Source organism: Daucus carota, chromosome 7 (genome assembly GCF_001625215.2).
Source record: "Daucus carota subsp. sativus chromosome 7, DH1 v3.0, whole genome shotgun sequence".
NCBI lineage: Eukaryota > Viridiplantae > Streptophyta > Magnoliopsida > Apiales > Apiaceae > Daucus > Daucus carota.
The window spans coordinates 15,562,417-15,579,351 of NC_030387.2; the positions used below are offsets into that span (position 1 = coordinate 15,562,417).

The window sequence follows — 16,935 nt, forward strand, 5'->3', positions numbered from 1 at the left end:
GTAGTATCATTCTTGACTCGTTTGTGACTGGAAACAACTTGTTGCTTCATTATTGGCTAGATTGAAGTTGGAAACAACTTGTAGCTTCATTCCAGACTCGTTTGAAGTTGAAAACAACTTGTAGCTTCATTTTCGGTTGTTTAAATTAAAATCAACTTGTAGTTTCATTCTTGATTCGTTGGAGCCCGGAAAAAACTTGTTGCTTCATTATTGGCTAGATTGAAGTTGGAAACAACTTGTAGCTTCATTCCAGACTCGTTTGAAGTTGAAAACAAATTGTAGCTTCATTTTCGGTTGTTTAAAATTAGAATCAACTTGTAGTTTCATTCTTGACTCGTTTAAGCATGCAAACAACTTGTTGCTTCATTATTGGCTAGATTGAGGTTGGAAACAACTTGTAACTTCTTTCCAGACTCGTTTGAAGTTGAAAACAACTTGTAGCTTCGTTTTCGGTTGTTTAAAATTAGAATCGAGTTGTAGTTTCATTCTTGACTCGTTTAAGCATGTAAACAACTTGTTCCTTCATTATTGGCTAGATTGAAGTTGGAAACAACTTGTAGCTTCATTCCAGACTCGCTTGAAGTTGAAAACAACTTGTAGCTTCATTTTCGGTTGTTTAAAATTAGAATCAAGTTGTAGTTTCATTCTTGACTCGTTTAAGCATTTAAACAACTTGTTGCTTCATTATTGGCTAGATTGAAGTTGGAGACAACTTGTAGCTTCATTCCAGACTCGTTTGAAGTTGAAAACAACCTGTAGCTTCATTTTTGGTTGTTTAAAATTAGAATCAACTTGTAGTTTCACTCTTGACTCGTTTCAGCATGTAAACAACTTGTTGCTTCATTATTGGCTAGATTGAAGTTGCAAACAACTTGTAGCTTCATTCCAGACTCGTTTGAAGATGAAAACAACTTGTAGCTTCATTTTCGGTTGTTTAAAATTAGAATGAACTTGTAGTTTCATTCTTGACTTGTTTAAGCATGTAAACAACTTGTTGCTTCATTATTGGCTAGATTGAAGTTGGAAACAACTTGTAGCTTCATTCCATACTCGTTTGAAGTTGAAAACAACTTGTAGCTTCATTTTCGGTTGTTTAAAATTAGAATGAACTTGTAGTATCATTCTTGACTCGTTTGAGACCGGAAACAACTTGTTGCTTCATTATTGGCCAGATTGAAGTTGGAAACAACTTGTAGCTTCATTCCAGACTCGTTTGAAGTTCAAAACAACTTGTAGCTTCATTTTCGGTTGTTTAAAATTAGAATCAAGTTGTAGTTTCATTCTTGACTCGTTTAAGCATGTAAACAACTTGTTGCTTCATTATTGGTTAGATTGAAGTTGGAAACAACTTGTAGCTTCATTCCATACTCGTTTGAAGTTGAAAACAACTTGTAGCTTCATTTTCGGTTGTTTAAAATTAGAATGAACTTGTAGTATCATTCTTGACTCGTTTGAGACCGGAAACAACTTGTTGCTTCATTATTGGCTAGATTGAAGTTGGAAACAACTTGTTGCTTCATTATCGGCTAGTCTGAAGTTGAAAACAACTTGTAGCTTCATTCTAGACTCGTTTTGAGTTGAAAACAATTTGTAGCTTCATTTTCGGTTGTTTAAAATTAGAATGAACATGTAGTATCATTCTTGACTCGTTTGCGACCGGAAACAACTTGTTGCTTCATTATTGGCTAGATTGAAGTTGGAAACAACTTGTAGCTTCATTCCAGACTCGTTTGAAGTTGAAAACAACTTGTAGCTTCATTTTCGGTTGTTTAAATTAAAATCAACTTGTAGTTTCATTCTTGATTCGTTGGAGCCCGGAAAAAACTTGTTGCTTCATTATTGGCTAGATTGAAGTTGGAAACAACTTGTAGCTTCATTCCAGACTCGTTTGAAGTTGAAAACAATTTGTAGCTTCATTTTCGGTTGTTTAAAATTAGAATCAACTTGTAGTTTCATTCTTGACTCGTTTAAGCATGCAAACAACTTGTTGCTTCATTATTGGCTAGATTGAGGTTGGAAACAACTTGTAACTTCTTTCCAGACTCGTTTGAAGTTGAAAACAACTTGTAGCTTCGTTTTCGGTTGTTTAAAATTAGAATCGAGTTGTAGTTTCATTCTTGACTCGTTTAAGCATGTAAACAACTTGTTCCTTCATTATTGGCTAGATTGAAGTTGGAAACAACTTGTAGCTTCATTCCAGACTCGCTTGAAGTTGAAAACAACTTGTAGCTTCATTTTCGGTTGTTTAAAATTAGAATCAAGTTGTAGTTTCATTCTTGACTCGTTTAAGCATGTAAACAACTTGTTGCTTCATTATTGGCTAGATTGGAGTTGGAGACAACTTGTAGCTTCATTCCAGACTTGTTTGAAGTTGAAAACAACTTGTAGCTTCATTTTCAGTTGTGTAAAATTAGAATCTAGTTGTAGTTTCATTCTTGACTCGTTTAAGCATGTAAACAACTTGTTGCTTCATTATTGGCTAGATTGAAGTTGGAAACAACTTGTAGCTTCATTCCAGACTCGTTTGAAGTTGAAAACAACTTGTAGCTTCGTTTTCGGTTGTTTAAAATTAGAATCGAGTTGTAGTTTCATTCTTGACTCGTTTAAGCATGTAAACAACGTGTTCCTTCATTATTGGCTAGATTGAAGTTGGAAACAACTTGTAGCTTCATTCCAGACTCGCTTGAAGTTGAAAACAACTTGTAGCTTCATTTTCGGTTGTTTAAAATTAGAATCAAGTTGTAGTTTCATTCTTGACTCGTTTAAGCATGTAAACAACTTGTTGCTTCATTATTGGCTAGATTGAAGTTGGAAACAACTTGTTGCTTCATTATCGGCTAGTCTGAAGTTGAAAACAACTCGTAGCTTCATTCTAGACTCGTTTGGAGTTGAAAACAATTTGTAGCTTCATTTTCGGTTGTTTAAAATTAGAATGAACATGTAGTATCATTCTTGACTCGTTTGCGACCGGAAACAACTTGTTGCTTCATTATTGGCTAGATTGAAGTTGGAAACAACTTGTAGCTTCATTCCAGACTCGTTTGAAGTTGAAAACAACTTGTAGCTTCATTTTCGGTTGTTTAAATTAAAATCAACTTGTAGTTTCATTCTTGATTCGTTGGAGCCCGGAAAAAACTTGTTGCTTCATTATTGGCTAGATTGAAGTTGGAAACAACTTGTAGCTTCATTCCAGACTCGTTTGAAGTTGAAAACAATTTGTAGCTTCATTTTCGGTTGTTTAAAATTAGAATCAACTTGTAGTTTCATTCTTGACTCGTTTAAGCATGCAAACAACTTGTTGCTTCATTATTGGCTAGATTGAGGTTGGAAACAACTTGTAACTTCTTTCCAGACTCGTTTGAAGTTGAAAACAACTTGTAGCTTCGTTTTCGGTTGTTTAAAATTAGAATCGAGTTGTAGTTTCATTCTTGACTCGTTTAAGCATGTAAACAACTTGTTCCTTCATTATTGGCTAGATTGAAGTTGGAAACAACTTGTAGCTTCATTCCAGACTCGCTTGAAGTTGAAAACAACTTGTAGCTTCATTTTCGGTTGTTTAAAATTAGAATCAAGTTGTAGTTTCATTCTTGACTCGTTTAAGCATGTAAACAACTTGTTGCTTCATTATTGGCTAGATTGAAGTTGGAGACAACTTGTAGCTTCATTCCAGACTTGTTTGAAGTTGAAAACAACTTGTAGCTTCATTTTCGGTTGTGTAAAATTAGAATCTAGTTGTAGTTTCATTCTTGACTCGTTTAAGCATGTAAACAACTTGTTCCTTCATTATTGGCTAGATTGAAGTTGGAAACAACTTGTAGCTTCATTCCAGACTCGCTTGAAGTTGAAAACAACTTGTAGCTTCATTTTCGGTTGTTTAAAATTAGAATCAAGTTGTAGTTTCATTCTTGACTCGTTTAAGCATGTAAACAACTTGTTGCTTCATTATTGGCTAGATTGAAGTTGGAGACAACTTGTAGCTTCATTCCAGACTTGTTTGAAGTTGAAAACAACTTGTAGCTTCATTTTCGGTTGTGTAAAATTAGAATCTAGTTGTAGTTTCATTCTTGACTCGTTTAAGCATGTAAACAACTTGTTGCTTCATTATTGGCTAGATTGAAGTTGGAAACAACTTGTAGCTTCATTCCAGACTCGTTTGAAGTTGAAAACAACTTGTAGCTTCGTTTTCGGTTGTTTAAAATTAGAATCGAGTTGTAGTTTCATTCTTGACTCGTTTAAGCATGTAAACAACTTGTTCCTTCATTATTGGCTAGATTGAAGTTGGAAACAACTTGTAGCTTCATTCCAGACTCGCTTGAAGTTGAAAACAACTTGTAGCTTCATTTTCGGTTGTTTAAAATTAGAATGAAGTTGTAGTTTCATTCTTGACTCGTTTAAGCATGTAAACAACTTGTTGCTTCATTATTGGCTAGATTGAAGTTGGAGACAACTTGTAGCTTCATTCCAGACTCGTTTGAAGTTGAAAACAACCTGTAGCTTCATTTTCGGTTGTTTAAAATTAGAATCAACTTGTAGTTTCACTCTTGACTCGTTTCAGCATGTAAACAACTTGTTGCTTCATTATTGGCTAGATTGAAGTTGCAAACAACTTGTAGCTTCATTCCAGACTCGTTTGAAGTTGAAAACAACTTGTAGCTTCATTTTCGGTTGTTTAAAATTAGAATGAACTTGTAGTTTCATTCTTGACTTGTTTAAGCATGTAAACAACTTGTTGCTTCATTATTGGCTAGATTGAAGTTGCAAAACAACTTGTAGCTTCATTCCAGACTCGTTTGAAGTTGAAAACCAATTGTAGCTTCATTTTCGGTTGTTTAAAATTAGAATCAACTTGTAGTTTCATTCTTGACTCGTTTAAGCATGTAAACAACTTGTTGCTTCATTATTGGCTAGATTGAAGTTGGAAACAACTTGTAGCTTCATTCCAGACTTGCTTGAAGTTGAAAACAATTTGTAGCTTCATTTTCGGTTGTTTAAAATTTGAATCAACTTGTAGTTTCATTCTTGACTTGTTTAAGCATGTAAACAACTTGTTGCTTCATTATTGGCTAGATTGAAGTTGGAAAGAACTTGTAGCTTCATTCCAGACTCGTTTGAAGTTGAAAACAAATTGTAGCTTCATTTTCGGTTGTTTAAAATTAGAATCAACTTGTAGTTTTATTCTTGACTCGTTTAAGCATGTAAACAACTTGTTGCTTCATTATTGGCTAGATTGAAGTTGGAAACAACTTGTAGCTTCATTCCATACTCGTTTGAAGTTGAAAACAACTTGTAGCTTCATTTTCGGTTGTTTAAAATTAGAATGAACTTGTAGTATCATTCTTGACTCGTTTGAGACTGGAAACAACTTGTTGCTTCATTATTGGCTAGATTGAAGTTGGAAACAACTTGTAGCTTCATTCCAGACTCGTTTGAAGTTAAAAACAACTTGTAGCTTCATTTTCGGTTGTTTAAAATTAGAATCAAGTTGTAGTTTCATTCTTGAGTCGTTTAAGCATGTAAACAACTTGTTGCTTCATTATTGGGTAGATTGAAGTTGGAAACAACTTGTAGCTTCATTCCATACTCGTTTGAAGTTGAAAACAACTTGTAGCTTCATTTTCGGTTGTTTAAAATTAGAATGAACTTGTAGTATCATTCTTGACTCGTTTGAGACCGGAAACAACTTGTTGCTTCATTATTGGCTAGATTGAAGTTGGAAACAACTTGTTGCTTCATTATTGATAAGTGGATTTTATATCCACTTGGAAGCCTTCGTTTTGGCTTAAATTGATGGAATGACCTCAAGCTTTTGATATTTTTGATATGTTTTAGTGTGGTGTTGTGTAGGTTTCTTGGAAGGAGAACGAAGAGGGGAATCATAGCTTTAAGTGAAAAAAAACGGCGAAGCAATCGGATGCACGAGGAGAAAGTTATGGACGTGACAAGGTTGGGTGTCAGGGCTGCTGATTTGGCGCGCCCGCCCCAATTTTGGCGCGGCCGCCCCGGTGGCGCGGGGGCCCCAACTTTGGCGCGGCCGCCCCACGACCTGAGCGGGAATTTTGGCCCGATTTGCACGTTTTTGATCCGTTTAAAGGCCCGTTTGCTGGGAAACTTAAAGGAGGACTTGGGGAACTTAAAAGATAACCTAGAAACATTCTAAGGAGCACGTGACGGCTACGGAGAAGATCTAGTTCATAATTTCATCTTTGTAATTCTTCGAAGTAGGCGATACTTTTGGATGCTCGTTTCGGATTTGTTTCTTAACTCTTGTTCTAGTACTTTGATATTGTTTTTCCTATTCAGTACCATGTTTACATTCGAACCCATGATGATGAGAAGTTCGATTATGAACTAATCATTGTCATGGGATTTTAGCGGATTTATCGATGAATTTCAGTAGTTAATTTGCCTTGTTCATATGTGATGGTTTGATTTCCTCGTATTGGTTGTGCTTATTCGTCTTGGATGCGTAGCTAACATCTAAGATTGCTTGTTAATCTTTATTGAAGCGACAGTGAATATATTGATTTAGAACTTGCCATGCGAGCATAGGTTTCGTGTTCGATAACATGACCTGTGATGTGATTTTACCCATCTTGCATCGCCCTATGTAATCTTGATAGATAACTTGCTCTTCAACCGTTATGTTTTCAAATTCTATAGACATATAGGGTCTAAGCATAATTGGTGTCTGTTTACCTTCTATCTTAATTGTGGATGAGTAGCAGTATGGTGCACGTATAACGACAGTTAGCGTGTATCAGTTTCGTGTTATCTGATTAGTTATCAACCATTACAATCGAATTAAGGTAGAACTCTGAATGAAGTTGTTAATGAAGCTAGAATCCCATGTTTTATTCTCATTAGTAATCGTTATTCTCTTAGTTTCAAATTCTTAGTTTCATAATTCGAATCGAATTAGTTAAGTAGAAAACCAAAACCTAAATTGATACTTGTCCAAGCATTGAATAATAATCATACATTGGTGCATAAGTGCATATTTCTGAATACACCAGTCTCTGTGGGTACGAACTTGAATAATATTCTATATTACTTGTGACCACGTACACTTGCGTGATTTTGTGCGAACAAGTTTTTGGCGCCGCTGCCGGGGACTCGGTGTTTATTTTAGTTTATGTGCTTGTCATTAGTGGTCGTTAAAGTTCAGTGACTTGGATTCTTTTCTCACTTTAGTTCGTTGTGTGTGTTTCAGGTACTTAAGGGACGTGTATGCGAACACGTTCTCAGGCTCGTAAGGAAGCATTAGTTAAGGAAGAATTGGAAGAGATTGATACGATGGGTGATCAACCACCAGCTGTGAATATTCCTAAGGCTCTGAAGGCTTTCTCTGAGCCTAAAATCAATGACATTCAATCGAGCATTGTCAGGCCAGCAATTCAGGCCAACACTTTCGAGATCAAACCGAGCACTATTCAGATGGTACAGAACTCAGTGCAGTTTGGGGGTTCTCCGACTGAGGATCCTAATACTCATATTCGGGACTTCATTGAGATCTGCGACACTTTCAAGTTCAATGGTGTTACGGACGATGCCATCAGATTGAGGTTGTTCCCATTTTCTCTGAGGGATAAGGCGAAAGGATGGTTGCATTCTCTTCCTGCAGGATCTATTACGACATGGGAGGATCTGGCTCAGAAATTTCTTACTAAGTTCTTCCCTATGGCTAAAACCGCTGCAATCAGGAATGCTATCACTCAATTCTCTCAGTTGTCTGGTGAAACTTTATGTGAAGCTTGGGAACGCTACAAGGAGATGCTTCGAAAGTGCCCACATCATGGGATGCCTGATTGGATGGTTATTAATTGCTTTTATAATGGGTTGGGTCCTCAATCGAGGCCAATGCTCGATGCTGCATCAGGCGGAGCTCTATGGGCTAAGAGCTATGATGAGGCTTATGAGTTGATCGAGATGATGGCTGCGAATGAATATCAGAATCCTACTCAGCGTCTTCATCAGGGCAAAGCAGCAGGAATTCTAGATGTTGATGCTACTACAGCCATAGCTGCTCAGCTTAAGGCTCTTACTATGAAGGTGGATTCTTTGGCAAATCTAGGAAATCAGCAGCCACCTTCAGTCTGCGAGCTCTGTGCTGGAGCACATTCTTCGGATCAGTGTGCTATATCGAGCGAATCCGCTCAGTTTGTGAGCAACTTTCAGAGGTCACAACAGCCAGCTCCGGCCACTTATCATCCTAATAATCGGAATCATCCGAATTTCAGCTGGAGCAATAATCAGAATTACATGCCACAACAACAGCAACAGTTTCAGCAACAAGGATCTAGAACTTTTAACCCTTCTGGTTTTCAACAACAGTTTGCACCGAGACAGCAATTCCATCCACCCGGATTCCAGCAACAAAATCATGGGGTGGCTGGACAGTCTTCCAATGAAAGATCAGAATTGGAAGAATTGAGATTAATGGTGAAAAGCCAATCGGTGTCAATCAAGACTTTGGAGAATCAGATTGGGCAAATTGCTAATGCGTTGATTAATAGACCACAAGGAACTCTTCCTAGTGATACTGAGGCCAATCCGGGCAAGAAGGAAGTGAAGGAACAGGTACAGGCTGTCACCTTGAGGTCCGGAAAGGTTACGAAGGATAAAGAATCAGCAACAGAGCGAAACAAGGAAGAGAGTGATCAACAGGTTGAAACACCCGTGCTCTCATCTGAGTCTGATAGTGGAAAAACTGTTGTTGAGGCTGACAAGAATAAGGTCAACGAGGAAGCAAGCAAGGAATCAACCGAAAAGTCTAGCCCGAAAACTGATACTGGGGTCAAGCAAGTATATCCACCTCCACCTTTTCCGAAGAGACTGCAAAAGCATAAGCTCGACAAACAATTTGCCAAATTTCTAGAGGTCTTCAAGAAATTACAAATCAACATACCTTTTGCGGAGGCTCTAGAACAAATGCCGAGTTATGCTAAATTCATGAAAGGTATTCTATCTCGAAAACTTAAACTTGAGGAATTGGAGACTGTGGCTTTGACCGAGGAGTGTAGTGCTGTGTTGCAACAGAAATTGCCCCCGAAGCTGAAAGATCCGGGAAGTTTCACAATCCCGTGTACTATTGGGCAATTGTCGTTCGACAAGTGTTTGTGTGATTTGGGAGCTAGCATAAATCTGATGCCCTTGTCTATTTTCTTGCAACTTGGTCTTCCGGAGCTGAAACCTACTAATATGTCTTTGCAACTGGCTGATCGTTCGATTACATACCCAAGGGGGATAGTTGAAGATGTGTTGGTAAAGGTAGATAAACTAATCTTCCCAGCTGATTTTGTCATTCTAGATTTTGAGGAAGATAAGAAGATCCCCATCATCTTGGGGAGACCGTTCCTTGCGACAGGGCGGACCTTGATTGATGTTCAAAAGGGTGAACTCACAATGAGAGTTCAAGATCAGATGGTCACTTTCAACGTGTTCAATGCCATAAAACTTCCATCAGATGAGGAAGAATGCTTTAAGGTGGATATGCTCGAAGCTGCAGCTCATTCGGAAATCGATAACAGGCTGAAAACTGACATCTTGGAAAGGGTTCTATCGGGTGACTCGGAATTCGGAGATGAGGAGGAGGAAGAACACCTTCAATACTTGAATGCTTCTCCTTGGAGAAGACGGTTGGATCCTCCAATTGAATCTCTTGGGTTATCGGAGCTGAAGGACTCTCATGAAAAGCTGAAACCATCTATTGTCGAAGCTCCTAAACTCGAGCTTAAGCAACTTCCCGAACACCTAAGGTATGCGTTTCTTGGCGAAGCTTCTACATTACCTGTAATTATTGCATCTAACCTTTCAGGTATCGAGGAAGAAAAGCTTTTGAGAATTCTTAGGGAGTTCAAATCAGCCATTGGATGGACTATTGCAGATATCAAGGGAATCAGCCCTTCTTATTGTCAACATAAAATTCTGATCGAGGAGGGTAGTAAACCCACTGTTTAGCATCAGAGAAGACTCAATCCAATTATGAAAGAAGTGGTGAAGAAGGAGATTCTTAAGTGGCTTGATGCCGGCATTATTTATCCAATCTCGGATAGTTCTTGGGTGAGCCCTGTTCAATGTGTGCCTAAGAAAGGAGGCATGACCGTGGTAGCTAATGAGAAGAATGAGCTCATTCCAACTCGAACAGTCACAGGATGGAGAATATGCATGGATTATCGAAAACTCAATAAAGCCACCAGAAAAGATCACTTTCCATTACCTTTCATTGATCAGATGCTTGATAGGTTGGCCGGTCACGAGTACTATTGTCTTCTTGATGGGTATTCAGGGTACAATCAGATTTGTATCGCACCAGAGGATCAGGAGAAGACCACTTTCACTTGCCCTTTTGGCACATTTGCCTTCCGTCGTCTTTCTTTTGGACTTTGTGGTGCACCAGCAACTTTTCAGAGATGCATGATGGCTATTTTCTCCGAGATGATTGGTACCAATGTTGAGGTGTTCATGGATGACTTTTCTGTGTTCGGTACTTCTTATGATGAATGCTTGAGCAACTTGACGATGGTGCTAAAAAGATGTGTGGAAACTAATCTCGTTCTTAATTGGGAAAAATGCCACTTCATGGTTCAAGAAGGCATAATCCTTGGGCATAAAGTTTCGAACAAGGGTCTTGAGGTGGATAAAGCTAAGGTGGAGACAATTGAAAATCTTCCTCCACCAATCTCAGTAAAGGGGATTCGGAGTTTTCTTGGTCACGCGGGCTTCTATCGACGGTTTATCAAGGATTTCTCTAAAATCACCAAACCCTTGTGCAACTTGTTAGAGAAGGATGTGCCTTTCAAATTTGATGGAGAGTGCTTGGCTGCGTTCGAAACTCTCAAGAAGAAATTAACCACAGCACCTGTTATTACTGCACCTGATTGGAATGAGCCTTTTGAGATGATGTGTGATGCTAGTGACTATGCGGTGGGAGCTGTGCTTGGTCAGAGAAAGAATAACATCTTTCATGTGATTTACTATGCTAGTAAGACTCTCAATGGGGCTCAGCTAAATTACACTACCACCGAAAAGGAGCTGCTGGCTATTGTTTATGGATTCGAGAAATTCAGGTCTTATTTGCTGGGGACGAAGGTGTTGGTTTACACTGATCATGCTGCCATTCGGTATTTAGTGTCGAAGAAAGATTCGAAGCCTCGTTTGATTCGTTGGGTTCTTTTACTTCAGGAATTCGAGTTGGAGATCAAGGATAGAAAGGGCACTGAAAATCAGGTGGCTGATCATCTCTCTCGGTTGGAAGATGAAGCACGAGCATCCAAAGACACCACGTTAATTAATGAGTCGTTTCCTGATGAACAATTATTTGGGGTCCAAGAAGAAGAGCCATGGTTTGCGGATATAGTGAATTTTCTGGTGAGTAATGTCATTCCTCCCGATTTGTCGTATGCTCAAAGGAAAAAGTTTCTTCATGAGGCGAAGTGGTATCGTTGGGATGAGCCATTCTTGTTTCGACAAGGTTCAGATCAGATTATCAGAAGGTGCATTCCATACAGTGAGATTGAAGGAATTTTGCAAGCTTACCACGACTCTACTTATGGGGGACACTATGGAGGACAGAAGACAGCTGCTCGTATTCTGCAGGCGGGGTTCTTTTGGCCTACTCTCTTTAAGGACGCTCATCAGTTTGTGTTGAAGTGTGATCGTTGCCAAAGGGTTGGTAATATCTCTAGAAGGGACGAAATGCCTCTCAATGTACTCCTTGAGGTTGAAATCTTTGATGTGTGGGGTATTGACTTCATGGGACCCTTTATCTCATCTTGCAATAATCTCTACATTCTTCTTGCTGTGGATTACGTGTCTAAATGGGTTGAAGTCAAGGCTTTACCAACCAACACAGCTGCGGTAGTCATCAGTTTTCTTCAGAAAAACATATTCACTCGCTTTGGTACTCCCCGAGTTATAATCAGTGATGAAGGCTCACACTTTTGCAATCGAAAGTTCACAACACTTATGGAACGGTTTGGTATCAATCATAGAGTTGCCACTGCTTATCATCCTCAAACAAATGGGCAAGCTGAGGTATCTAATCGGGAAATCAAGCGAATCCTAGAGAAAGTTGTGAGTCCTTCAAGGAAAGATTGGGCGTTGAAGCTTGATGAGGCCGTCTGGGCCTATAGAACGGCTTATAAGACTCCATTGGGGATGTCACCTTTTCAGTTGGTTTATGGAAAAGCATGTCATTTGCCTGCTGAGTTAGAGCATAAAGCATATTGGGCTTTGAAGAAATTAAACTTTGATATGACAGCTGCTGGTGAGAAGAGAATGCTTCAGATTAATGAACTCGACGAGTTTAGGCTCCAGGCGTATGAGAACAACAAGCTTTACAAGGAAAAAGTCAAGAGATGGCATGATAGAAAGTTGGTGCAAAAGGAGTTTTTCATTGGCCAACAAGTGTTGCTTTTTAATTCTCGTCTCAGACTATTTCCTGGGAAGTTGAAATCTAGATGGTCGGGTCCTTTCACAGTAAAGAAGGTGTTTTCACATGGTGCTATAGAAATTTATGAAACAACACCGGAGGAATCATTTAAAGTGAATGGACAAAGAGTGAAGCCATATTTCGGAGGACCGGTGAATCGCGAGTCGGTAAGCACCATCCTCTCTATTGTCTAATTCTTGGAATTTCACGTCAAGCTAAGGACGTTAAACAAGCGCTTCGTGGGAGGCAACCCACGCTTTTTCAAGCAATTCTTGTTTTTCTTCTGTTCGAAAAAAAAAAAAAAAAAAAAAAAAAAAAAATTCGAAAACACACTGCCACGCCGGGGCCCCCGCGCCACGGCCGGCGCTCCCGCGCGAGCGGGGCGGCCGCGCCGGGACGGGGCACCCGCGCGCAAGCAGCAGAAGGCTACTGCCACTCCGCGGCCCCCGCGCCACGGCTGGCGCGCCCGCGCGAGCGGGGCAGCCGCGCCGGGCCGGGGCGCCCGCGCGAGTGAGGCAGTGGCAGGTGCGGGTTTTATAAAAAAAAAATTTTTTTTTTTTCTTTTCTTTTGCTCGTTTTTTGTTAAAACCCAGCTCCTTCCCTTTAATTCCCAGCCTTTTAAACTCTTGTTCTAGCCCTAATTCAACACCCAAAATTCCCCCAATAATCTAAGGACTAGTAGTGATGTGTGTGTTCATATAGGTTGCATGTTGCATATAGTTTAGCATATTCTTTCATATTGATACATATTAGTTAGTTTTTTTTATATATATGCTTGTGTTTAGTATGTGTTAGTAGTTTCATATAGTTGCATTTGCATGAATCATGAATCGTGAAGTTGTGTTCCAAGTTGATGTCCTATGATGCGTTTATGTGCTTAATGTCTTGGCTAGTAGTCTTGATTATATGTGATGCCTTGTGTTTGGAAACTGCTTGTGTGGAAATTGTAATTACACTTATGCTCTAGAGATAAGACTTAGACTAACTTGTTTCTTGAGTCCTTGCGTTGAGTCGGGCGTAGAGTTTGGAGTATTCCCTTTTTGAACTTAGAGTTTGTAAATCTTAAGTTTGGGGGAGTTAAGGGATGAATATGCCTTTCTAAAAAAAAAAAAAAAAGAAAAAAAATTTATTTATCAGTACTCCTTTGAGATCAATGGGTAGATTGCAATGTCATGTGAAAGGGACGATCCATGTACTTGTGCTGGTATTAAGTGCAAATGTATTAGAATAAGCAAATTCTTGGTGACTTTTCACAGCCCTTGATTACTGGAGAATTACTTGATGAAAAAAAAAAAGAAAAAAAAAATAATAATAAGCGAAGTCGAATGGGGGTCGTGACTCATTTACACTGAGAAGCGTCCTAACTATAGACTTAGCAAGAAAAAAAAAAGAGAAAAAAAAGAAATAGAAAAAAAATAGGAGAGGCATAGTAATTCTTTGATGACCCTAAATTGTAGTTGACTCTTTAGTAAAGAAGTGTTTAAACCTTATTCTGATTAACGGCTCATAGTGAGGACTTTGTTGAAGTTTGATAGTCTTTGTTTTGTTTCACTAGAGAGCATGCTAGCACACACGATGCACTTCACACTTGTAGTGAAAGAGTACATGGCTAATATGTGAAAAAGGTGAATGCCGAGAATGTTGCATATTCTGAGGATTATATGTTAACACGGATTACACTTCATGATTTGATTAGATGTAGGCATTTAGTTGCATTCATGCATTGCATTAGTAGTATTTGTGTGTGTCTATGCTTGAGGACAAGCATCGGTTTAAGTTTGGGGGTGTGATAAGTGGATTTTATATCCACTTGGAAGCCTTCGTTTTGGCTTAAATTGATGGAATGACCTCAAGCTTTTGATATTTTTGATATGTTTTAGTGTGGTGTTGTGTAGGTTTCTTGGAAGGAGAACGAAGAGGGGAATCATAGCTTTAAGTGAAAAAAAACGGCGAAGCAATCGGATGCACGAGGAGAAAGTTATGGACGTGACAAGGTTGGGTGTCAGGGCTGCTGATTTGGCGCGCCCGCCCCAATTTTGGCGCGGCCGCCCCGGTGGCGCGGGGGCCCCAACTTTGGCGCGGCCGCCCCACGACCTGAGCGGGAATTTTGGCCCGATTTGCACGTTTTTGATCCGTTTAAAGACCCGTTTGCTGGGAAACTTAAAGGAGGACTTGGGGAACTTAAAAGATAACCTAGAAACATTCTAAGGAGCACGTGACGGCTACGGAGAAGATCTAGTTCATAATTTCATCTTTGTAATTCTTCGAAGTAGGCGATACTTTTGGATGCTCGTTTCGGATTTGTTTCTTAACTCTTGTTCTAGTACTTTGATATTGTTTTTCCTATTCAGTACCATGTTTACATTCGAACCCATGATGATGAGAAGTTCGATTATGAACTAATCATTGTCATGGGATTTTAGCGGATTTATCGATGAATTTCAGTAGTTAATTTGCCTTGTTCATATGTGATGGTTTGATTTCCTCGTATTGGTTGTGCTTATTCGTCTTGGATGCGTAGCTAACATCTAAGATTGCTTGTTAATCTTTATTGAAGCGACAGTGAATATATTGATTTAGAACTTGCCATGCGAGCATAGGTTTCGTGTTCGATAACATGACCTGTGATGTGATTTTACCCATCTTGCATCGCCCTATGTAATCTTGATAGATAACTTGCTCTTCAACCGTTATGTTTTCAAATTCTATAGACATATAGGGTCTAAGCATAATTGGTGTCTGTTTACCTTCTATCTTAATTGTGGATGAGTAGCAGTATGGTGCACGTATAACGACAGTTAGCGTGTATCAGTTTCGTGTTATCTGATTAGTTATCAACCATTACAATCGAATTAAGGTAGAACTCTGAATGAAGTTGTTAATGAAGCTAGAATCCCATGTTTTATTCTCATTAGTAATCGTTATTCTCTTAGTTTCAAATTCTTAGTTTCATAATTCGAATCGAATTAGTTAAGTAGAAAACCAAAACCTAAATTGATACTTGTCCAAGCATTGAATAATAATCATACATTGGTGCATAAGTGCATATTTCTGAATACACCAGTCTCTGTGGGTACGAACTTGAATAATATTCTATATTACTTGTGACCACGTACACTTGCGTGATTTTGTGCGAACAAGTTTTTGGCGCCGCTGCCGGGGACTCGGTGTTTATTTTAGTTTATGTGCTTGTCATTAGTGGTCGTTAAAGTTCAGTGACTTGGATTCTTTTCTCACTTTAGTTCGTTGTGTGTGTTTCAGGTACTTAAGGGACGTGTATGCGAACACGTTCTCAGGCTCGTAAGGAAGCATTAGTTAAGGAAGAATTGGAAGAGATTGATACGATGGGTGATCAACCACCAGCTGTGAATATTCCTAAGGCTCTGAAGGCTTTCTCTGAGCCTAAAATCAATGACATTCAATCGAGCATTGTCAGGCCAGCAATTCAGGCCAACACTTTCGAGATCAAACCGAGCACTATTCAGATGGTACAGAACTCAGTGCAGTTTGGGGGTTCTCCGACTGAGGATCCTAATACTCATATTCGGGACTTCATTGAGATCTGCGACACTTTCAAGTTCAATGGTGTTACGGACGATGCCATCAGATTGAGGTTGTTCCCATTTTCTCTGAGGGATAAGGCGAAAGGATGGTTGCATTCTCTTCCTGCAGGATCTATTACGACATGGGAGGATCTGGCTCAGAAATTTCTTACTAAGTTCTTCCCTATGGCTAAAACCGCTGCAATCAGGAATGCTATCACTCAATTCTCTCAGTTGTCTGGTGAAACTTTATGTGAAGCTTGGGAACGCTACAAGGAGATGCTTCGAAAGTGCCCACATCATGGGATGCCTGATTGGATGGTTATTAATTGCTTTTATAATGGGTTGGGTCCTCAATCGAGGCCAATGCTCGATGCTGCATCAGGCGGAGCTCTATGGGCTAAGAGCTATGATGAGGCTTATGAGTTGATCGAGATGATGGCTGCGAATGAATATCAGAATCCTACTCAGCGTCTTCATCAGGGCAAAGCAGCAGGAATTCTAGATGTTGATGCTACTACAGCCATAGCTGCTCAGCTTAAGGCTCTTACTATGAAGGTGGATTCTTTGGCAAATCTAGGAAATCAGCAGCCACCTTCAGTCTGCGAGCTCTGTGCTGGAGCACATTCTTCGGATCAGTGTGCTATATCGAGCGAATCCGCTCAGTTTGTGAGCAACTTTCAGAGGTCACAACAGCCAGCTCCGGCCACTTATCATCCTAATAATCGGAATCATCCGAATTTCAGCTGGAGCAATAATCAGAATTACATGCCACAACAACAGCAACAGTTTCAGCAACAAGGATCTAGAACTTTTAACCCTTCTGGTTTTCAACAACAGTTTGCACCGAGACAGCAATTCCATCCACCCGGATTCCAGCAACAAAATCATGGGGTGGCTGGACAGTCTTCCAATGAAAGATCAGAATTGGAAGAATTGAGATTAATGGTGAAAAGCCAATCG

The 16,935-nt window shown here is 39.5% G+C and overlaps 1 protein-coding gene and 2 non-coding genes across 3 annotated transcripts in view; all 3 read right to left on the reverse strand.

The window, feature by feature from the left end:
• Positions 1-7,608, reverse strand: part of LOC135147913 (uncharacterized) — a 55,002-nt gene extending 47,394 nt beyond the window's left edge. Inside the window, exon 1 of the mRNA XM_064081967.1 lies at positions 7,488-7,608. Coding sequence (XP_063938037.1) covers positions 7,488-7,608 — 121 coding nt within the window. The remainder of the gene's footprint in view (positions 1-7,487) is intronic.
• Positions 7,609-7,692: 84 nt separating this feature from the next.
• Positions 7,693-7,799, reverse strand: LOC135148161 (small nucleolar RNA R71). The gene has a single exon (XR_010286053.1). It is a non-coding gene; the product is annotated as a small nucleolar RNA R71 (small nucleolar RNA).
• An 8,374-nt stretch (positions 7,800-16,173) lies between these two features.
• Positions 16,174-16,280, reverse strand: LOC135148162 (small nucleolar RNA R71). The gene has a single exon (XR_010286054.1). It is a non-coding gene; the product is annotated as a small nucleolar RNA R71 (small nucleolar RNA).
• Positions 16,281-16,935: the final 655 nt, after the last annotated feature.